Here is a 24061-nt window from a genome sequence, read left to right as displayed (position 1 = left end):
AACAAATTGAGTTTCTGCATCCTGTTTTAAACATATTTTTGCTTTAATGACGATTTATAGTTTATTTGTGTCATTATTGATTCAAGGAGGAAAAGAAGTGATTTTTCCTAACTCTAACAGAATCTGAACAGTTCTTGCACTGGTTGAGTTCATTATAACCAGATCGATAAAGCCAGTGTTAGTGGATTAAATATTTTAAAACTCAATTTCCTATAAGCAGCATACAGTGAATAAATAGAACTCTATAACAAACATGTAAACAAGCAAGAGAGTCTCGAGGTTAAAGGTTATGAGGCAACAAACCATCGAGCTTAAAGTAGCATCGCCAGAGAGGACATGATAAACAAGGTACTCGGTATATAAAAACATCAAGTGGGAACAAGTCTGACAAGAAAGGACCTTCACCTTCACCATGGCGAGTGTTCACGTAGGAGATAGTCTCTGATAAATATTTCCATCCTTTGTCCACGTCTCTTCAACAAACTGTAAAAGCTAGCCCAGGGCATCATGTTCTCAGAGCCTCAAGACAGAAAGAAACTCCAGATCATTCCTCCCTCAAGGTTCCTGCTGTTAAAAACGTATAGCCCTTGGTTTTAGCCTTTAATCTAACAAAGGATGAATTCAGTAATTTGAAGTTTAATTTTCTCACACAATTAAAGGCTCCTTTTTGTTGTTTGCTGTCTGCCAGGTCCACTGGAACACTTTATATATTATGTAGTATGTATGTTGCCCTCTGGACAGTCTTATGTGTATGAGGCTGTGCAACACTGCAGTGAGGGATCTGCCCAAGGGACCTGCCCAACATCCCTCCCCTGTAAGTGACAGGGCCGGGATGGCACCTGGGTCTGTGTGGTTCTCAGCGCCTCTGCTACACCACCTCCTGCTCCGGGCACAGTGCTGGATGATGGCAGCTGGCGTCCTGATTTCTGAGCCACAGTCTTGTGCTAGATCTCCTTCCTTTAATGTTTCCCTTTACGTGTCTAGAAGCTTATTAAAAAAAAATTTAAAATCTTTTCGTTTTGGACCCTTTTAACAAACAAATACAGCAAAGGCCTAGGTCTTTATAAACCAAAGTAGGAAAAAAGATATTAAACCATAGCTTGTCTTCTAATAGGAACATTTTTTTACTTAAGAGACATAGATTCTCTTCTCAGTCTCTTTAGGAGGTTGAAGAATAACATGCAGAAATACATGGGTTTTTTTTTTAGCAGAAAAAGCTCAGTCCTCATCTTTTAGCAACTCAGCTTTCACTTTCCTCCCATCTTTTCCCCATTGTTGGCAAGACTGTATCACTGCACTTTTTGAAAAAATATGGCTAATTCACTGCTGTTTCTGAAATAAGCATATGGTTATATGCCATGGTCCAAGAAACAAGGAACATTTTTCTACAGGCAGATAGTTTGTTTTTCCTTTTGGGCTTAAGGACTGGCAGTGAATGTGAGCGAGCAAGAGGTCAGTAGTGGGCACAGTTGCCTCTGTCAGGAGGACAGATTTCTGACCTGCCAGGGCCTTCTCAGTGATGGGAGGGCCACAGTGGCATAGATGTGCTCCTTTCCCATTGAGGGGACATCATGGTGGTCCACTCCCTCATTCCTCAGACAAATCTCTGCTACTTGGCTGGAGCAAGTGTCCTGAGGCCTGAGCTACAGGTTCGATGTCCATCCTGAGATCTTCACAAGTGCTGCTCTGAGTACTGTCCCAGGTGTATGGAGACCAGGACAGGTGGCATCTGCTAACTGGGCACATCATGGGTGGTTTTTGACCATCAACTGTAGCTTGAATGAGTTTCAGGAAAGAAGAGGAAGCTCAGGGAATACCAAGTTTCCAGTTAGGTTAATTCCTGAGATAGTTTCTTGTCTGTTGATCTAATGAGAGAGAGACCTAGGACCCAGACTACTATAAGTCTCCTTATCTTTCCGATGCCTTTTTATTTATTTATTTTTAGATTTTATTCATTTATTCATGAGAGAGAAAGAGAGGCAGAGACACAGGCAGAGGGAGAAGTAGGCTCCACACAAGGAGCCCGACGCAGGACTTGATACCGGGACTCCAGGATCACGCTCTGGGTCAAAGGCAGGAGCCAAACCGCTGAGCCACCCAGGGATCCCCCTCCGATGCTTTTTTAGAAGAATTCTTTATTAAATAAAAAATTATGACAATATTAGTATAATTTAAAAAGTTATCTCACTACCCCTAGAACAATTCACTTCAAGTTGGTGAATCTCTTCCCAGTCTGTCCATACCAATCCCTACTTAATATTTTTGTAATTCAAGAATAGGTATGGACGTTGTCCATCTTGCCAAAGAGCCCTGTTCATGATTCCAGTTTTATTTTTTTATTTTTAAAAAATATTTTATTTATTCATGAGACACACACACACACACACACACACACACACAGAGGCAGAGACACAGCAGAGGGAGAAGCAGGCTCCATGCAGGGAGCCTGATGTGGGACTCGATTCCGGGTCTCCAGGATCGCGCCCTGGGCTGAAGGCAGTGCTAAACCGCTGAGCCACCTGGGCTGCCCATGATTCCAGTTTTAAACAGCTTTTCCATATTCCACCAGGCAGACACCTGTATTTGCCTTAAGTGCTCCCACTGGGTTGGACAGCTAGGCTGTTGTTTATTTACAGTCCGTTCACTATTACAGATGATAGGATCCTAAGTGGCCAGCTCATGACAACACTGCAGCGACATAGGGTGACCTTGAAAATCTTTATGCACTGCATGTCTCAGCAACAGTTAGGGGCTTGTTGAGCTTAAAGAAATGTAGAGTCTTCTTTCACAAAACCTCAAGCCCTTCTCAAAGTTTCTCGGATGACACGTAACTACAGATTGTGGATCCCTGGAAGATGTTAGGAAATAAATCAACACAATCGTCCATCATGGGAAAGGTGACACATTTTAATAAAGAACAGGAGAGTAACTGCTTTCCAAGAAGGTTGTACTAGGGGAAGAACATTTTGAAACCAGATGTTTTTGTTTCCATCATTCTCTAAGTTTTGTTGCCAAGAACTACATGAATGTGTCACCTTTTAAAAACACTAATGCCTGCACTATTAACTTGGGAGCAGTTTTTCTGTTCTCCTTTAAAATCCTTTAAATGAAAATTTTGGTGGATTTTGAATTTGGTTGTTAAAAATGTGAGAATGCAGTAATACCCTCTAATTAGTGGCAGGAACCATTCTCTGACTTGAGGGGAAATGGAACTTCAGTAGTAAAAACAGTCACAAAATCCTTTGTGTCAGTGGTGGATGGAAGTAGACACTTTCTCCCTTGATGCCAGTGGTGAATGTCTTCTGTCCAGGTCCGTGCATCTCTGGGAGAAGTCTTTGCTGGCTCTGACAGACTTTGATGAGTGAAGCCATAACTGGGCTCCTTTCAGATCAGTGAGTCACAGAAAGTTCCCTACATTTGAAAAAAAAGTGGAAGCAGAGCCAGTTCAGTAGCTCTCACTAAAAATGTTATAACACATTTCAAAGAGATTTGTTGATACACTTAGTAAATGGCATGTTAAGATATATTTTTAAATATTGGTTATTTTGTCCTTGTCTCATCCTTTAAAATGGTTTATTTTTGGTATTTTAATGCTCATAATTTATTGGCATGGTAGCTCACCGTGTAACTTACAAACAAACAACTTGGAGATACGTGCTTAAGGGCTTTTCCTTGATGGGGCATGCTGTCAGAAGAGTGCAGAGACCATGGATCTAGGCAAATTGGATTTATAAAGGCTCCTGCTGTAACTTGAGAGTACCAATCGATGACTTTCATTTCCTTACGTGGTGAGCTGGTACAGTACTGTGTAGGGGTCCTGAACACAAAGCAGGGCAGCTGGAAGTGCTTTCTGAAATGAATGAGCAAACATGGTTTCTGGGTTCCCGTATGAGGAAATGATGCTTGAGATCTTGGTGTCACATTGGTCTCCTCCTTGGCCACCAGCTTCTTGTGTCCCTAACTGCCCACTGCTTTGCCAGTAAAGGAGTTTCTGTGAGCCAGGGGCAGTCAGGGTTGTTTCTCTTAGGCTATGTGTGCCCTTGCTGACATATCTGAGGGATGCCACCTTCAAGCTCCTGGTGTATTGCATAGCATGTACCGTGCCCAAAATGTGCAGAATGTCCCCTGGAGACCTGTTCAGAGGCAGCACTCAGATTTCTGGTGGTGAGAATGGCTTCCAAGACCAGTCTGGTTTCTGATAGATTTTCAGTGGTGAATTGAACACATGAAGACTACAGCCAGTGCTCTGGGATATAAGGTGGCACCGCATAGAGGGAAGGAGTATTGGCTTTGGAACCCAACGGACTTGAGTTCAGGGTCAGACTTCCATTCCCTACATGGCCTGAGTTCAACCTATTTATATAGCTTACTTACCTCTGAAAGATCACAGTGACAAAAGAGACTTTTCCCCCACTGTGTCTATATACACACACACATTTGCACAGTGCACATGAGTGTGTGGCAGCAGTTTCAGGGCAGTACGTAAAGGATAGGGACTGTCTTGAGTCCTGCAGAACCAGTGAGACCCAGTTGGGCATATCACCTATCCATGCTGGCATTCAGGCCCTCGTGGTATCATGTTCTCATTCTTTGCCCAGTGTATCATACCACCCCTACCTGTTACACCCTGGAGCAAACCATTCATAGGTTTGTTGTAAGGTTATGATTGTAAGATGACTGATCCTAAAAAGGCCACTTTGGAGCATCCTGCTTTTTCTTTTGTAGACTCCTAAGTAAGTAATCTCTATATTACCCATGCAGCTTTGGTAATGTACTTAATTTCCCTGAGCCTTGGCTTCTTCCAGTTGTGGAGCAGGTGTAGGGCATTGTGTGGCTAAGATGAGTTGATGCATGGTGTTTACAGAACACAAGAAAGGTGGTGTTCATGGGTCCAGCCATTAGCTTAGCCCTAGGGGAGTTCAGCTAATCAAGGGCAGGGCTGGCCAGAACATGAGGCAGAACTTGTTGCTGCCCCTGTTGTGCTTCCAGAAAGTCTCAAGGCCCCCTCGGGCCCAGATGGGCTGTGTCTGCCCGTAGCTCTACACCAGATGGCATCTGAGTTTTAAGGTATTTATTTTGTGATCCGAGTATTTTTTAACTCCTTATTCTCTGTTTTGTGTTGCAGGAACCCAGCTCTTCAGTGGTCAGAGTGACTTTAGAATCACCACCTTGAAATTTCATCCGAAAGACCACAGCCTTTTTGTGTGTGGAGGCTTCCACCCTGAAGTCAAAGCTTGGGATATAAGGACCGGCAAGGTGATGCCCGTCTTCCTCCTGTGGCCTCTCCACAGGAGAGTTTGCTGCGGAGGTGTGAATGCCTGGGGGCGGGCCAGCATCTAGGTGCGGGACTCTGGAGATGGGGTAATTACCACTTCATGTTTCACCAGTGCTCAACGTAATGTGTAGATGTTTTTAAAGAACATTCTTGATTGGTTAGGATATTGAAACATCAGAGGTGTGATTCTGTGTAGCATGTTATTGAAAACATTTATTGAGCATCTACTGTGTGCAAATGTTTCCAGATGGTATAAAATGAATTGGCTTTTGGGTTACTCAAGGGAATAATGTGTGGATGCAGATAATTGGTGTGGAGCAGCACTGTTTGTGTGTGTGCATGCCTGTGTGCATATATACATGTGTATGCATGCATATGTATGTATGCATCCATGTGTGCGCACATGTGTATACGTGTGCTGTGTGTCTGCTTGCATGTGTGTTGTGTGCATGTGTGTGTGTGGGGGTAGGTCGTCATTCAGGTGAGTACTTTCATCTTAGTGTATAAGGCTCCTTAGAGACCATGTTCCTTCTGGGGCTAAAAGTCTGGTCATGATGATCCCACAAAGAAGTGGTTTCCATCCCCACCCCTGTTTGCCAAGCTGCTGCTTCTTTTGCCTTCACCCACTTGATAAATGGCAGCTCCACCCATTTAGGTGTGTGGGCGAGAACCATCAGAATTGTCCCTGTCTCTGCTCTTTTTCTCATCCCCACGTCTAAACCATGAGCAAATCCTGTGGTAGCTCTGGTTTAAGCTGCCCTTGACTCTCTCTGGGGTAATTTAGTAGTTTCCATTGTGGGCTCTCTCTTTCCCCACTCCTCACAGTTTGTTCTTAGCACAGAAGCCAGAGTGATCTATCATAGTGTAAGTCGGATGTGCCTCTCCTCTGGTCAGAACCTCTGGGTTCTGGGTTCTGATTTCACTCATAGTAAAGGCCAGTGTCCCCCCAGTGGCCCACAAGGCCCACATGATCTTCCCTTACCCCCTTCTCATCATCTCCAGCCCCACTGGTGTCTTTGCCTTTCCTAAAACACACCCACACATTCCTGCCTCAGGGCCTTTGCCCTGCTACACGTGTACTTCCACCTGGAATGTTCTTTTCCTAATTTCTCTGTAGAGGTTCCCTCCCTGTCTCCTACAGGGTTCTGTTCAAATACTACTTTTCCAGTGAGGCCTTCTCTGACTTCCCTGACCACCTTGATGGTCACTCCCTCACTGTTCTCCCTACCATTTATCACCACCTGGCATACTGTGGATTTTAGACATTTGTGTATTTGCCTCTCTGCCTTCACGTGAATGTAAGCTCTGCCAGGGGAGGGATTTTTGTCTGTTTTGTTTGTTGTTGACTTCCAGCTCCTAGAATAGTGCCTGGCATACATTTAGGATATTGAAGGCACTCATCAAGCAAGCCATCGTTGAGTGAGAGAATGAAGGAGGAAGGCAGTTATGCAGAATGTGTATGTATGGAAGGTAGGAGTTTGAAGTGTGTGTGAGGACCAGTGACTGACTTGACCTGGCAGGGCATGGACTCTGGGCAAGTGTTCTGGCCTTGGACAGAGAGGGCCCCTGGCATGCGAGTCTCACTTGGGGTTAGCAGTTGGAAGAGAAGCCAGGGCTGAGGATGAGTTCATGGAGGAGTAGTGAGGAAGAGCCATGGCCTGACTGCCTTTGGGGGTGCTCCATGACTTTAGGATGACTTGTTTTCAAAATCTGAGAAGCACCGCCCTCGTCTGAAGGTGGCATCCAGCCACTTGAGTCCTGTAGGGTAGTTAAGAATAAAACCCATGTTAAGTTTAACTTTGAAAGAAGAGGGTACAGACTATGAGTGTCTTCCTGCATTTGTGATTTAGGGGATTCAGGGAGCTCTAAAGTCCCACCGTGAAGAACTCCAGCCTGCCGCAGTATCAAAAGGTGGTACCTTAAAGGCTTCCCTCCAGGACTGCCTTCTGCCCCACCTTGGATCTCCCAGATGTGAAAGTTGAACTGGCCACTGCAAGAAGGCACCGGCTTTGGAATGGGCTGTTGGCGTTTTGAGAACATAACATAAGACCAGCTTCTTTAAAGAAAATGTAAAGTTTTGTCTATAGGTATCTTGCGTAAAGTACTTCACACGTGGGAAAACTAAAGCACAGTAAAAGGTACTCTTTTAAAATAAATCTCAAAAAAATAATAAAATAAATCTCACATTTTTCTTTTATGAAGAAACTTCTTTTTACAAAAATATTCAGAAAAGAGAGAAAAGTTACCCATAAAGAAGTGGACACAGTGGAATTTAAAAAAAAAAAAAAAAAAGAACCACTGAAACCCTTATATTTGGGCTGCGTGTGTTGGAAAGTCTTAGTCATGCTGTTTGAAGAGGGACCTTCGATTACCCAGCCCCTGCTGACGGCCACGTCCCTTAAAGGTGTGCTTACTGTTTTTAGCCTCAAAGACCAAATACGTAAGAGATTACTCACCAAGGATGCCATCTGATTTAAGAGTTTGTTAAAAATATTGGATTTTCTCCTAGGGCAGTCACCATCTGACAAACTCTGAAAATGCTGGGGGAGAAGCAATTAGAAGCAGATGTTGCTGTGACTGGTATTGGCATTGTTTGCGAGTCTCTCCCAAGCTAATAATGCGAATACAGGGATCTGTGCAATGTTTGTTTTTACTTCCTCTTTACCGATAACCTGACTGCCTCTCCTCCCGGTCTGGGTCATGGGGCCAGTTCCATTTGCATCAATGGGCTCAGAGACAGCTCTCCCCTGCTTCAGTTATGTTTCCTCTGACAGGTGCTGCCTGAGTGTCTCAAATGGGTGCAGCCAGTGGACCAGAGAGGGAAGGCACAGGGTCCCTGCCCTCCTGGCTCCCACCTGAGGTGGCTCCCTTTTGAGCCTGCCAGGCCATTGCAGATGCATGGCGCTGTCCCTGGTGCTGAACTCTCCCACCCTCTCCTGTGTGGATGAAAGTCTGGGGCTGGGCAGCTTAGCTTTTTTGGACTACCCTCAGGAACAGTGGTGAAAACTGCAGGTGGGGGGATCCCTGGGTGGCTCAGCGGTTTAGCGCCTGCCTTCTGCCCAGGGCGTGATTCTAGAGACCCGGGATCGAGTCCCACATCAGACTCCCTGCATAGAGCCTGCTTCTCCCTCTGCCTGTGTCTCTGCCCGCCCCCCCCCCCCTTCTCTCTTTCTCTCTCTGTGTCTCTCATAAATAAATAAATAAATAAATAAATAAATAAATAAATAAATAAATAAAATCTTAAAAAAAAAAAACAAAACTGCAGGTGGAGGCAGGAGGGACACAGACCTTAGCTTAAAAAGCAGCTTCCCCGTTAAATACAGTGGGAGGGACTGTTTTATTGTGAAAGTAATATGTGATCACATAACAAATGGGAAGATAGAGGGAAGTAAAGGGAAGGGGTAGTAGAGACAGCCACAGGTAGATATTAGTAGCGTTGTAGTGCTTTTCTTTCTTTCTTTTTCTTTCTTTCTTCTCTTTCTTTTTTCTTTTCTTTCTTTTCTTTTCTTTTCTCTTTTCTTTTCTTTCTTTCCTTTCTCTGTGTGTGTGTGTTTAAGTGCATGTATTTTTTTAAACATTGCTTGATCATATTTTTATATGCAGTTTTATATTTTACTTTTCACATAACATGGTAATGTAAGGGTTTTCCTTGTTATCACACACTCTTGCAGAATTTTTAGTACATCCCTTTGATGCAGAGTGCTTAGCTGTCTTGCTTCTTGCTTTATCCCTGGTGCTCAGAGCAGAGTCTGACATAAACCAGCACTTGACAAATATGGATCAAATAAGTTGTTTTCAAACGGCTTAACTTATTAAACTATTTCCCTACGTTAGACAGTATCTCTTTTTTTCCTTTCTCTCTCTCTCTCTCTCTCTCTCTCTCTCTCTCTCTCTCTCCATTTAAAATGAGTATATGTAAAAATAAAAAATAAATAAAATGAGTAGATGTGAAAGTGGAGATGAGGGTCAACAAACTATAGCTCAGAACTAAATCCGGCTTGCCTTCTGCTTTTGTAAAGTTTTATTGGAAAACAGCCACATGCACTCATTCATGTATCATCTGGAGCTGCTTTCACATGACAGTGGCAGAGCTGAGTAGTTGCAACACAGACCACATGGGCTGCAGAACCTGGCTGGGCCCTGCTGTGGCTATGTCTGGCTGTGACATCTGTCATTCTATTGATTCTCGAGACTCGTCTTCCTGATCTGGCTGACGGGTGGGTGCCCCTCTGCCTCACTCTGTTAGGGGCATCCTTGCAGAAACTTTGTGCTCAGAGAATTTCTTTTCCAGAGAACAGTCTTCAGTCAAAGTATATGAGCATTTTCTCTTGTTGTTATAATCTCCAAACAGACCATCCAGGTCTACTTTATTATATGTTCCATTATAAGACATACATCTGTGCATCTGGTGCTATTTTTGAGGTTTATTTCCTTAAACTTGGGTCCCAGAACTCAAATCAGTGGATCAAAGTGAATCAGCATTTTGAAGGCACGGGTAGGTTTCCAAGGATAGAGCTGAGGCATGCTGTGCTGGGATAGTGAGCCCATCCCTGGAGCATCACTGCAGGGCCAGACAACCTCTTGCCACAGTCTGAGAAAACGGAGTCCGAAGAGTAGTTGGAACAGAGAACTTTTAAGCTACTTTCCAGTCATAGAATTTTATGACCCTTAAGCTGAGCCAAATGATAAATGCTGGGATTCTGGACTTCTCGGGGCCAGCCCAATTCATTAGAGCAAATGGGCTGTTTGGCTTCTCTCTCTTCTTTTCTTGGCTGATCTCTCTCTGCCTCGGGTTTGATGATTGGAGCACATCTCTCATTGCTGCAAAGTGCCTTGACTTCATTTCCAGCAGGTCAGCAGGATGTGTTCTGTGTGAGTCAGCTGAGCACACATGCTCAAGCTGGTGTAATACCACCAGCAGGATCTCTGACCTCTTCCTCCCAACAGTGTGCTTGAACATGGTGTGGCTTGGAGTCCAGGATGCCTGTGGGTTGGCCTTCATGTCACTGTAGGGTCCCTCTCTCCATAAGCCCTTCCCAGCTTCCAGTGCTGCTGACCTGAGCTACGGGAGACCTGGGCTCATGGCCTCCTTGTACCACCCACACAGATGGATGATTGTAGGCAAACCCCCTAGACTACAGTCTCTCTCAGCCATGGTTTCCCTGTTGGTATAATAAAGGGGCAGGACAAGGCCGTCCATAAAGCATGGCTTTGCACACTACCTGTGTGCCGGAGAGCACCTGGGGCTCTTGTTAGGATGCAGATTCTGTGTCAGCAGGTGTGCAGTGAGGATGACATCTTAGTCTGTCGGAGCTATTAGAACAAAATACCATAGACTGAGGAGCTTAAACGACAGACATTTATTTTGCAGTTTTGGAGGCTGGGAGCCCAATATCAGGGTGCCAGCATGGTCGGGTTCTGGTGAGGACTCTCCTCCTGGCTTGCAAAGGGCTCCTTTCTTGCTGGGTCCTCACATAATGGAGGGAAAGAGCTACAATCTCTCCATCCCCCTAGAAGGATGCAGTCCCATTATGGGGGACACACCCTCCTGACCTCATCTAAACCATAACACTTTCCAGAGGCCTTTCCTCCAGATACTATCACATTGAAGATTAGGGCTCAACATACAGATTTGGGGGGGGGGACACATTCAGTCCATTGCACATGAGATCTTGGATTTTTAATAAGCTCCTAGGAGATGCAGAGGCAAATGGTCTATGGACCACACTTTGAGAAGCCAGGGCTGTGAGCTCCCTTGGCTTTCATCCTTGATTGACCTCCCCCCCACTGTCTGTGACCTATTTCAGTGATAACTCCTTGCCTTCTTACTTGACTGTGAGTTCCTTCCGCTGACAGGTGTTCAGAGCTGCCTCTGAGGGGCTGAGTTGAGTCATGCCTGTGCCCCAGCATCTCTCACAGGGCCTGGACCAGACAGGTGCTCAAGGAGTAACCTGAGTTAGCTGTTCCTCTGATCATGACAGAGCCCTGAAGCAGCACCCTCCTGCCCCTGGCTTGGGGGCACTGGCTGCCCTGGGCTCTGAACAGATGGAATGGCCCTCCAACAAATGGAATATAAGGGCTAGCTGCAGTTCAGCTACAATTGGTCACTTGGGAAATGAGGACAGAAGCTTGGGTGATCCTGCGTTATGTGAGGTGTATTGTTATGGTTCTGACAGCACAGTAGTTGGTGGGCTCTGAGCTCTTGTGCTCTTGGTGTTTGATAGATGACAGTAGCTGGCCTCACTTCTCTCCAGCCCCACAGGTCCTTGGCTATGAGTGTAATGTGGACCGGGCGGGGGGGGGGGGGTGTCGTAGAGCCACAGACATGTAGTGCATGGTCCCAGCTCTCCAGGGCCTACTGGCACTGTGGGAAATGCTCAGGGTATTTGCTTTGTAGTTACTGTAACGTTCACTTTAAGAGGACTCCGTAGTTTGAACCAAGTTAACATAGGTATTATATTCACCCTTGTGTCACGAATTGAACTTTTTTTTTTTTTTAAGATTTTATTTATCCATGAGAGACAGAGAGAGAAAGGCAGAGACACAGGCAGAGGGAGAAGCAGGCTCCTCCAAGGGAGCCCGATGTGGGACTTGATCCCAGAACTGGGGATCACGCCCTGAGCCAAAGGCAGATGCTCAAATGCTGAGCCACCTAGGTGTCCCATGAATCAAACTTATAAGAAAAACTGTAGGGGCTTAAAAATCATAACGCACATTTAGCAGATCACTCTTTTTGCAAGATTAAAGTATGGAACCCCAACCTCAGCAAATTACCTCTCAGTTGAGCAGGATCCAGCACTGGAAATTAGAGCCACTTTGGCAAATCTAGGACATGTGGCTCCTGACTTGGGATCTTGGCTTCTGCCCTGGTTCCTCTTCCCTTCTGTGGGCAGAGCTGGGGCTCTAGTTGGCTCCCAAGAAGGAGAGTTGCAGATGCATTCAGACCTGTTTGGGCCTCCAGAACACTGACCCTTCACCCATTCTGGGATAAATTCTCACAATAACGTGTCTCTGATAGGCCAGCTCACTTTTGCTCCAGCGTTGGTTTCACATGAATCATCAATATTTCATGCTTGTTCTACATCTTTTTCTTTCTTTTTTTAAGCTTGTAAAGAGCTGTCTTGACTTCCAGAAATTGTGTTAGTTTCTTGACTTCTTTCTGGAGCTTTGTCCCAGCCCTTCTGCCAGTGTGTGTCCTGACACGCAGATGATAGTGAGGGAGGCTGCTGGCTCTCCTTCCTGACTTCTTGGACACTCGCCTCAGCCTCTTATCACAGCCTCTCCCTTGTGTGTGTAGCCTCCCAGCAGAATGGAAACTCCCTGAGGACAACGATTTTGCCCTATTTGCTGCTCTGTTCCCAGCACCTAGCAAAGTGCTGAGCATATTGTAGGCCCTGGGTGGGAGGGTGGTGGGGCTATCACGTGAATGACTAACAGCTGATCAAGACCAAGTTTTAAAAATCCCGTGTAGCAAGCCCACCCAGGAAGTAGAAGCTGAGCCACCATTCATTAATTTGCTAATTTGATGCTCCTTCCCCTGAGTGGGAATGCTTTGAGCCAGCATAGCAGCCAGTGGCTGTGGCTGTGGACCTGGGCTGATGCAGTGGCCAGAAGCACCCCAAGAGCACTGCTGGCTCAGCACCCACCCTGTCCAGAGGTGGCCAAAGCATGAGGTTCCCTAGTTCTCCAGGTGATTCTAAGGTTCGGTCAGAGCTGTGAACCATGGCCCTGGGGGCCACAGCTTGGGGGCTCTGGTGAGCTTCCCAAGTGGTGTTTTGTAGGATTTCTGCCCTGAAATGTACACTCCGTGATGGCAGCTGTTTTAGAGACTCAGTGCCATTAGTTTGCGTGGTGTTGCAGGCAGGTTGCTTATTTGCCCTAATGAGGTTTTGATTACTTTCTATTTGTCTCTTTCATCAGCTTTATATTAAAAAGACTTTTTATTTGAACTCCTTGTATTTTCCATAGTTCTGAGTTTTGCCTCAAACCAAACTTTGTCTGCAGATGAGACTAGGAGGCTAGCAGAGACAAGAGATGGGGAAGGGCCTTGGAGAGCCTGGTGCAGAGAGCCATGTGGCCACTCTACTCCTTGTGACTTTGGCTGGTTCCTGTCCTTTCTGGACTGCTGGTGCCCTCCCTGTTTGTTGAGTGGGGGTGGGGCTGGGGTGCTCTCTGGCAGCTAGTTGCCAGCAGTTGGTACTGATCCTTGCCACCTGCTGGTCCCTGTACTGAGCACTCTCTGTGTATCACAGCTCATCCAGGGCACAGTGGTCCAAGGCAGCTGTCACCCCATTCCACTGGCAGGGCACCCAAGCTCAGAAAGGTTCAGTCCAACATTCAGCTAGCACACAGCCCACTGATAGTGGGGATAAGACCTTAACCAGGTGGCTTGACTCCCACACCCTTGCAGGGCTCTCTGTTCACAGCATGAATGAAACTTGAGTCGTGTGTGTAAATAAAGCACTTTGTCAGTGAGTGCTGTGTGCTCCGTTCATATGTTCACTCAGTGCTGCTCTGTGCCTGGGATCAGGGCTGTAGTGGGCCCTGTTGCCTCAGACCTGAAAGCAGAGTCCCAGCATGTTTGTGAGTGCAGCCTTTCTGCCCCCACCGTATAGGCAAGGAAGCTGTTCGAGGAGGGATAGCTCTTGGCACAGGGGCTGGCAGCCACTGTGGGGCGTGGATCTGAACCCAGGGCTTTTTCTAAATCCTTCCTCCCCCGAATTGTACATTTCATTTATTGATGTCATAAAAATGGTATATGAGCCCCCAGCAGATACCAGGCATGTGGTGTGACAAAATCCAGTTAGTCCTTGCCCTCTAGGAGCAACCGGTCTAGAAGAAGAAACCCCCACTGAGGATGTCCGTTTCTTCAATGTGTGATGGATCCATCTGCCTTACTTGCTGCCTTTGTAGGCAGCTGCTGGGTGTGTGTGTGTGTGTGTGTGTGTGTGGGTGTGTGTGTCCCTGTGTGTCCCCCAGGTTCTCCAAAATCTTAGGTAGAGCTAGGGGAATGGTTCCCAGAATCCAGAATCTCAGATACCTGTTACCCAGCCTGCCCACTCTGCTGCTCTTTCTTGGGCTGCCAGTCAGACTCCTCCCTAAAACCTGACATGTGAGCTGCCGACTAGAACACATTGTGTGACAACAACTGGTGAACCACGGTACTCAAGATGGATGACCTGAGACACACCTTTGATGATTTCTGCCCTTAAAAATACGATAGGGTATATCAGAAAATTTAAAGCAGATTCTGGACCTATAATGATGTGAATATAATATTTATATAATTCTAACTTATGAGTCCTTCATAATGCATTTTGCTGCTAAAATAATCTGTGTTACACTGAATACCTCTTCTTGAGATTTTTGAAATCTTCATATTTTTATTGAAATTGACTCATAATTTTTCTGATTTGAAAACCTATTTTAGTTTGCTGTAACTAATGGTGTCCAAAAAAATCATGGGTTTGATGCCCTCACTATTTTTGTCTTAATATAATTTAAATACTTTTTTTTTTTTGGTAATAGCTTCATTGAGATGTAGTTCACATACCATACAACTCGCTCATTTAAAGTATATAATTCATTAGTTTTTAGTATATTCATGGAGTTCTACAAACATCACCCACAGTCATTTTAGAGTGCTTCTGTCACCTCAGAAAGAAACCCTGTGCCCTTTAGAAGTCACCTCTCACCCCATGTCCCTTTCCCCTCCTGCATCTCCCAGCCCTGGGCAACCACTGGTCTTGCTGTCTCTGTGGACTTGAACATTTTGTGTAAATTGAATCCTACAACGTGTGATCTTTGGTGGCTGGCTTTTTTGGTTTAGCATCATGTTTTCAGGGGTCATCCACGTTGTCAAAGAAGCTGGAATTCCATCCCTTGTTCATAGCTGAGTGCCATTCCATCGTATGCATCAGCACATTGCATTTACACATTCACAAGATGGTGGACATCTGTATTGTTGCCGTGCTTGGGCTATTACGAATGTTGTTATGGATGTTCATTTGCAAGTTTTTGTGTGTGGACATATGTTTTTGTTTCTCTTGGGTCCTGCCTAGACTAAGATCACCAGGTCATGGAGTAGCTCTAGTGGTGACCTGAGAATCTGCAGACTGTTACCAAAGTGGTTGCACCTTTATTATTGTTTAGGTTCTGTCTTTTATTATTAGATTCTGTCTCCTATTTCATTCCTGATATTGGCATTTGTTTTTTCTTTTTTTCTTAATCAGTGTGACTAGAGATTTATTGATCATTTCAATAAAACATTGATTTTCTGCACTGTTTTTCTACTTTCAACGTCATTAATTTCTGCTCTTATTTTCTCCTTGTTTTGGGTTTAATATTCTCTCTCCCCGGTTTTGTAAGGTGGCAAATTAGGTGATTGATATGAAGTTTTTTTTAAAAAAATATAATAGGCATTTTAATGCTACTCATTTCACTCTAAGCGTGCATCCTGCAAATGTCGATATGCTGTATTTAATTTCTGTTTGAATCAAAATATTTTCCAATTTTATATTTATTTCCTCTGTGACCTGTGGAGTATTTAGAAATATATTGTTTAGTTCCTAAATGTGTATAGAGATTTTCCAGATATCTTTTTGGTATTAATTTCTGGTGTAATTATGTTCTGGTCAGAAAACATACCTGGCATGAATTCGGTCCTTTTACATTTGTTAAGATTTATTTTATGGCCCAGGATATGGCGTGTTTTGTTGGATGTTCTATGTGCTTCTGGGAAGAGTGTGTATTTTGCTGTTATTAGGTGGACAGTTCTATAAATGACAGTGTGCTCATGTTAGTTCATGGTGTTGTTCAGTTAGTTCTGTCCTTGCTGATTTTTTTGTCTCTTTGTTGTTTCAATTATTGAGAGAGGAGTGCTGAGGTCCCCAACTGTATTGTGGATTTGTGGATTTCTCTTTTTGGTTCTGTCTTTTTTTTTTTTTTTTTTCTGTTTGTATTTTGAAGCTGCCACCAGGGCTCCACTGGGGGCCTACTCTCAGGTCAAAGCTGTTAGAGAAAATGAGAAAGAGGCGGAAAATAGCTGCTTACCTCCGAGCTGGCCACTTCACGTCCTTCCCTCTCTTCTAGCCTCTGTGCTTGTGTTTACCTTGACAGCCTTTAGGGATTTACTTTTTGTATTTTGCCTGGAGTTTTAGTTGTAATTAGTGGGGAAACAGACTGCAATGGGCTTACTCTCCAGCTTGACCCCTTGTGGATTTTGAACATACTTTTCTCTTGGCCATGAATTTCTTCTCTTTTACTGGCTAGATGCCACCCCTGTCCTGCAGTCTCTGCCATATCTCCTCTGGGTGCTGATCCCAAACCCCACTGGACTGGATGCTCCCCGACTGGATGTGAGCCATTCGAGGGCTGGGGGACACAAATGGTCTTGTCCATCTTAGCACCCTCAGACTTCCTGTGAGTTGGCACGGGGTCAGTGGCTCTAGCAGTATTTCTTGAAGAAATTACTGTGAACCTGCAATTTAACTCCACAGAGATTTTCATGACTTTAGGAAGGTTCGTGTAACCCAAATCCATGCCCCAACAGATAGATCCCCAGATACAGGGTGCTGTTGACAACTGCTGTTTTAATAAGCACATGGATCTTCCGTGCGCCCCGTCAGTGGGCAGACTGTCCTGGCAGCCACAGCCTTGCCAAACTACCCTGAAGGAAAACTGCCTGGCGCTTGTTAGCAGATCTGGCGCGAAGGCTGAGAAAGGAGGTAGAATGTGCTGAGAGGAGACTGCCGTGCATCCTGTGATTAGGCTGTGCTGAGTGGTCCACTCATTATGTTGTGTTCAGAGAGGGAAGGCAGGGCAGACGTCTCTTTTCACCTTCTGTGTGCTCTTTCTACACCAAGCAAATTTCTCAGGTTTTAATTACAGTCTTTGACTTAAACATTTTCTTTAAAAGCATCTGATTATCTGTCTCACCTCATTCATTTATTCGTTGAACATTTGCTGAGCACCTGCCGTGTGTAGGACATCTTCTTAATTTATAGGATTCAAAGAGGCTACGGGAAACACCTCATGCTCAGCTGTTGGCACCTTGATCCACCCAGTTGCTAGACCAAGCCAGAAACCTTGATGGCAGCTCTAGGGTTACCCTCCTCCCACCATCTTGATACCCTGTGCCTTCTTTCCTCTTCTGGGGTCAACATGTGAAGTTGTGCAGGTTGCTCACTGCACACAGGCTCCTGGCTGAGGGGTGGCTGGGGCTGGAATCCAGCCCAAATTCTGCTGGCCAAGTCATGCCCTGGGTGTGGGGTGGTCTCTACCTGAAGGGGTATCTTTTTCTAATATGCACCAGGGTGCCACATGGGCCAGGGGTGGTTCTGTCCTTTCCCCTCTATCTGCTGCTCAGCATGATTACTCCTTCTCTGTCCCTATAGCCTCACCCCAGAACTGCTCCTCACTCTCTCTCGGGTCTTTATTTTTTTTTTCAGATTATATTTTTTATATGTATATTTTTTATTGGAATTTGATTTGCCAACATAAACTATAACACCCAGTGCTCATCTCGTCAAGTGCCCCCCTCAGTGCCCGTCACCCAGTCACCCCAACCCCACCTCCCCTTCCACTACCCCTTGTTCGTTTCCCAGAGTTAGGAGTCTCTCATATTCTGTCTCCCTCACTGATATTTCCCACTCATTTTCCCTCCTTTCCCATATAGTCCTTTTCACTATTTCTTATATTCCCCATATGAACGAAACCATATGATTATCTTCTGATTGACTTACTTCACTCAGCATAGTACCCTCCAGTTCCATCCATGTCGAAGCACATGGTGGGTGTTTGTCATTTCTATTTTTAGTATATGTGCTGCCAAAGTAAGCACATATTCATCATTTCTAATGGCTGAGTAATACCCCATTGTATGTATATACCACATCTTCTTTATCCATTCATCTTTGGATGGACACCGAGGCTTCTTCCACAATGTGGCTATAGTGGACATTGCTGCTCCTGGGGCCTTAAGTGCCACTCACTGCCCACTTTCTTCTGTCTTCCATCTTGCAGCAAGCATCATCTTCTGGCATTTTACTTGGAGCTCTTCCTAAGCTTGCAGTGCCCACAGGGCAGGTCCACAGGTGGCTCTGCACAGCCCGGCCTGTCTCTCTCAGCAGCCTCGGTCCCAGCATGGGGCCTGCCTCAAGTCCTCCCCGCAGCCATCAGCTCACAGGACTGGCATGGGCATGGTGGCGGTGGAGGAGGACATCATCCCTTTCCGGACTGTATGACTTGTAAACCAGGAGTTGGTCTAACTCTTTTTTTTTTTTTTTTTGGTCTGACTCTTAATAAATAAAAAGCATAGGTAAATTATTTTCCAAAGAAGATGGCAGAGAGGAATCTGTGAAGGAGCAGCCCAAGATCTTGGGCTGAGAGCTGGGTCCTGGGCTGCAAGGTTGGGGAAGGGCCATAACAGCTGAGGGAGGGGCCATGGGACCTGGAGACACACGTGTGCCTGTGCCTCGAGAGCGGCATGGGGCTTGTCCTCTAGACATTCATTCTGACTGCAGAAATGATGCATTCTTTGTAGGCTCCTTGGGAAGCAGAAAACTGTGACAGGGAGGATAACTCACTCCCTCCCAACCCGGCCACAACCCCCACTGACAGCTGGTCTCCCTCCTTCCAGTGTTTTTATGTGCATATTTACATTTTTATGTAATTTTCTCCCAACTTAATATGATAGCATTAGCGTTTCCCATATTGTTGAAAAGTTTTTAGATGCTATAATTTTTAATAATTACCCAGTATACTATAATGTATTTAACCAGTCCTCCATAATTGGGTATTTATCATATTTCCAGTGTTTCCTTTATTACAGCACTAAGGCAAACATCTCTGTGTGTAAATCCCGAGATACAGAATTGATTAAGGGGTAGGTGTGGTTTTAGGTCCTGGATACCACTGCCCACTCTCTTCTGGGAGGGATTACCTGTTCACCCTGAAGAATGGGGTTGGTGCACCAGTTTGTTTGTTTTTAGGAGACGTGAGAATAGGCATCTCCACCTCCATCCTGAGGCAGAGCTGGTGCAGGGGGTTGGTTGGTCTGGGGAGCAGGGGGTGCTGGACAAGGAGCTGCTGCCTCATGAGGCAGAAGGAAGTGGAGCTGAGGGCCAGCACAGCAAGGCCTGCTTCTACCTGGGGCCCCTGTCTTGGCTGTGGACCTGGTCTCAGGGTGCAGAGTGTGTTGTGCTCTGGTTTACCTTCCTTAGCCTTTGGCATCAGCCAGTCACCCCGGCCTTAGGCCTCAGACGGGCAGTCAGCATAGATTGCAGCCTGATGAATATGGAATTCGGGATTTGGAGTCACGTGGGATAGAAAAATTGGAAAATCAACAGTTGGTGGAGAGAGAGAGGTGTCCTGAAATGCCAGGGGAAGGGCCTAAGGTCACAGGAACTACCAGCACTGGGAGTGGAGCCCCCCCTGGCAGGTACACGAGTGGTTCTGAGGGCCGGCCAGGAGGGACTTCTTTCCAGACAGAGAGAGATTACTGGGCCTCCCATCTCAGAGAGCTGTCAGTATAGGACTCTCTGATGCACCCTCCCTGAGTGCAGCCATTTGGTTTGTGGGGCATGGGGACTTTGAACAGTAGTAGTTAAGCAGAGTGTGGTCCTGCTAACAACACAGGCAAGCAGCAGGATGCTTGTTCCTAGATGAGAGCCAAGAACGAGGAGTGGCCTGCCTGGAGTCCCCCTGGCTCTGGGCCCAGTGCTGTCACCCTCCCGCTGGTGCTGTACCTGGTTGCACCCAGAGCATCCCTGGGACCCTGCTTCTGTCCCCTGGGAGGATACCACAGTCCTATGCTTCCCCCTCACCACTTCTGTGTTCACTGAGGATCCTGATCAGATGAATCAGCTCCTGCTGCTGTCCAACTGTTTTCATGGATGTGGGGACACAGGAGGAGCTCTGGGAGAGAGGGAGGGGGGCGCTCACTCACTCTCCTCTCCACCCTGCTGTGCTTCTGTGTGCTTCCAGGTCTGCTTGCACCCAGGAGGAGACCCTGTCCTTCACCTCTTCCTCCTCTTCTGTCCAGGGAGGTAGGCCAGCTCATCTCTTCTGCTCCTTTTTCCGGAGGCCTGGTGGCATGAGATCCGCCCTGGCTTTGTAGGGTGAGAAGCTGGGGCAGGGGTGATGATCAGAGGGCAGTGCGCTGGGCATGGGGCATTCTCTAGAGCCCAGCTCAAGGCTAGTGTACTACGCAGTGGCCTTTGTTGGTTTCTGTGCCTCATCAGAGATGGATACCACCCTCCCGCCCTTCCCAGCACCTTGGAGAGTTGTCAGGACGGGGCAGGACTGTGTTTGGAGTTAGGCAGAGGATCTCTACACCCTCCACCTCTCGTCCAGAGTAGGCCTGAGCCTCTGTGTATTGCCCCTCCTTGCTTCTTGAGTGTTGGGGATGCCAGGGAAAGGTACTCATAGGCTGTGCCAAGCACAGGGGCCCAGACTCTGCAGGGCTGGGCTGCCCTTGGGGGTGGCTAAATTGTTAGAACCCGATTTAATTCGTGGTTCCATTGTAAAGTGAGGAAAACCAATTTTTCACTTGAGAGGATCAGCAACGTGGATACATATGTAATTGTCTCTGCCTTTCTTCCTTTCCCTAGTGTTCTGTATCCATAATTTAAAATTTCACAGTCTCCAATGTGACGGCTTCTCTGTGGGTATGTTCAGATTTGTTTCAGATTCAGCAGGCACTAATTGAGCAGCTACTCTGTGCCTCTGGCTGGGCAGACTATGATGTGCAGTAGGGAGGGACCAGGTTCCAGTGTGGGCTGCAGATTGGGAGTCATGCTGGCCCTGCCTCCACCCAGCCGAGGGATCCTGGGCAGGCCACTTGATTTCTCGGAGTCTGGGCGTCCTCATTAGTACAGTGGGACCGGTAATCCTAAAACGCTGGTTATGAGGATTCAGTGAAGTCACATGTAAAGCACTTAGTAAGATGCATGGCACACAGTAGGTGTTCATTTAGTGCCATTTGTCATCCTGGTATTCTCAGATAATGATCACTCCAGGGTTGTGCCCCTCCACAAGATCATGGAAATCAGCACTTGTGAGCTGTCTTCACTGTTGCTGAAAGCTGAGTGGAGATTGTGCCTTTGGCCTAGTTGGGCAGCATGCCTGCCTGCAATGTCAAATGTCTGCACTTTTGGCTGAGGATGTTCTAGCCCAGTGTGAGAACACGGGTCCTCCAGGCTGATCAGAGACTCCGATATACACTCCCTTATGTCTTTGATTAATTTTTTAAAAGAGAGAAATGAATTAATTATTGCCTGGGAAGTATGAATGCTGAGAATGTGGGAGAACAACTGAAATTGGGACCTTAGGAGATGCCGCAGTGGGAACCCCGGCCCTAGGGACCCCAGCAGCTATCTGAGGGTCTGTGAGGCCCCAACATAACTCACTGCTCCTTACTCGCTCACTCCCGCCAGTGTCCTTGAGCTGCTTTGTTTAGATTGAATTATCAGGGGATTCTTGAAATGCTTACTGAATACCTGCAGGGTGGCAAGTGGCCACAGGATGGAGGAGAATGAGGCTCATCCCTGCCCGGATCCTTGAGGTCACAGTGAAGGGGATGAGACAGATAACTATTGAGGATTTAAGATGTAATGTGGTGAGAACTGCTGTGGAGGGGTAATGAAAGGGCCACAGAAGGAACTGATGGTCTGCTTGACACTTTTGGGAGGCTTGGTTGGCAGAGGGTTTTAAAGGATGCATAGGAGTTTCTAGACAGCAAAGTCAATGTAGGGCATTTTAGACATAAAGAATACACAAAGGCATAAAGATACAGAGGCATGAAAGGGCCTGACTTGTGAGGGAATGGTTAGGAGTCTGTGTGCACACAGTGTGTGTGTCTGGAGTGCACACAGTGTGTGTGTATGTGAGAGAGGGTGTATGTGTATGTGTTTGTGTATTGGGGGTGGTTAGGAAACAAGGTTAGCCTATTAGTGTATGGCCTTCACCCTGGCTGTTTTTAAGTTGTGGCACAGACCTGCAAACCCCAAGGGAGGCTCTAGAGACAGCCATGCAGACCCAAAGAAGGCTTGGAGCCGAGGCTTGTCTTCTGGGAGCTTGAGCCCAGCTCATCAGTTGTACCTAAATGTACAAGGGAAAGGTGTCCGCCCTCAGCGTATGGTTATTAAAGCACGCCATCTTTAAACCTCATTAAGGCGTGTTAAATGCTAATGAATTTAGAGAGGGGCATCTTGGGGCCTCTGTTTCCTTGGAAACGTTTGAGAGCAGGTGCTTTATAATGAGCTGTACCTATTTTAAAAGTGAGCCATGAGGCCTGCTTTGATAGGCTGGTCTCAGATGCTGATGGGTAAGTGTGAACAAAGCTGGTGGAGGCCAGTGGAGACGCTTTGTGCTCTCTGAAATATCATTCTCTGGTGGTTTCTATAGAAACCACTGGCACCTAGGTAGGAGAATTGCCAAGCTCCAGAGTCTCATTGCACAACACGTTGCCTCCAGCCTGGGCAACTCAGCCCCAGCCTCTGAAGACCACTGGGGTCCTGTTGGCAGGATGGGACAACATTCTGGACAAAACAGGACAGATGTGTATTGCTGTTGCTGTAATTCTACTTTAATAGTGTCTGTTCCATACCTACTGTTTGATTTCAGCAGGTCCCTACTCTGCTTACTTCAGGCGTGGCTGACACTAAGAAAAGCTAGCACTAACAGAGCTCACTCCTCCCCAGAGAATACTGTAAAGGGACCTTGAATTACTGGAAAATTTAAATATCTATCAAAGTGGAGAGACTCTTGATGAATCTCCATGCAACCAGAACCCTGTCTCCACAATTATAAATTTACAGCCAAGCTTTTCTCTATAATCATACCCATTTTCCCAGCAGTCCCTCCCTCCAGCCCCCACTGCTGGATTATTTTGAAGCATATCCCATAAACATGCTATTATTTCATTTGTACATACTTTTGTTTCCTTAAAAGGTAAGGACTCTAAAAAAGTATTACTATAGCATTGTCACCTCAATAGTTTAGCAGTAATTCCTTAATATAATCAGATATCCAATCCATGTTCAGATGTCCCTGATTGCCTCATAATTTTAAACATTTTCAGACAGTTGCTTTGTTTAAGTCAGTATCCAAACATTTGGTTGATAAATCTCTCAGGTCTTGTTTAATATTTGTTTCTTTTTCTGTTTTCCTTGTAACTTATTCATTGGGGAATAAATTGGTTGGGTGTTCCTTTTCCTTATTGCATCCCCTTTAGTGTCATTTATCACATTCCTCAGTTCCCTGTATGTCTTATAAACTGGTGGTTACAGCTGCAGCAGTGCTTCCTACACTGTGGTGTGCATGCAAATCACCCAGGGTGCTTGCTGCTCTGCTTCTAATTCTGACTCACTGGGTCTGGAGTAGGGCCAGAGAAGATATTTTTCTTTTCTCTGTCTTTCCTTCCCCTTCCCCTTCCCCTTTTCTTTTTTCTCCTTCCTTCCTTCCTTCCTTTCCTTCCTTTCCTTCCTTTCCTTCCCTTCCTTCCCTTCCTTCCCTTCCTTCCCTTCCTTCCTTCCTTCCTTCCTTCCTTCCTTCCTTCCTTCCTTCCTTCCTTCCTTCCTTCCTTCCTTCCTTCTTAGAGAGAGAGTGCACACACACATGAGTGGGGCGGTTGTAGAGGGAGAGGGAAAAAGAGGAATCCTCATGCAGACTCTCTGCTGAGCACAGAGCCCACATGGGGCTAGATCCCAGACCCTGATGAGATCTGAGCCAGAATCAAGGGTTAGACACTTTACGGACTGAGCCACCCAGGCGCCCCTGTTTTGC

At 46.1% G+C, this 24061-nt stretch overlaps 1 protein-coding gene across 1 annotated transcript in view; it reads left to right on the top strand.

Annotated features, from left to right (window-relative positions):
- Positions 1-24061, top strand: part of WDR25 (WD repeat domain 25) — a 140485-nt gene that overhangs the window by 92464 nt on the left and 23960 nt on the right. The window contains exon 5 of the mRNA XM_055303899.1: positions 5126-5256. Within this exon, the coding sequence (XP_055159874.1) occupies positions 5126-5256 (131 nt within the window). The remainder of the gene's footprint in view (positions 1-5125; positions 5257-24061) is intronic.

Source organism: Nyctereutes procyonoides, unplaced genomic scaffold, assembly GCF_905146905.1.
Source record: "Nyctereutes procyonoides isolate TBG_1078 unplaced genomic scaffold, NYPRO_anot_genome, whole genome shotgun sequence".
NCBI lineage: Eukaryota > Metazoa > Chordata > Mammalia > Carnivora > Canidae > Nyctereutes > Nyctereutes procyonoides.
Note: the sequence above shows the minus strand (reverse complement) of the source record. Positions and strands in the feature narration are given on the sequence as shown.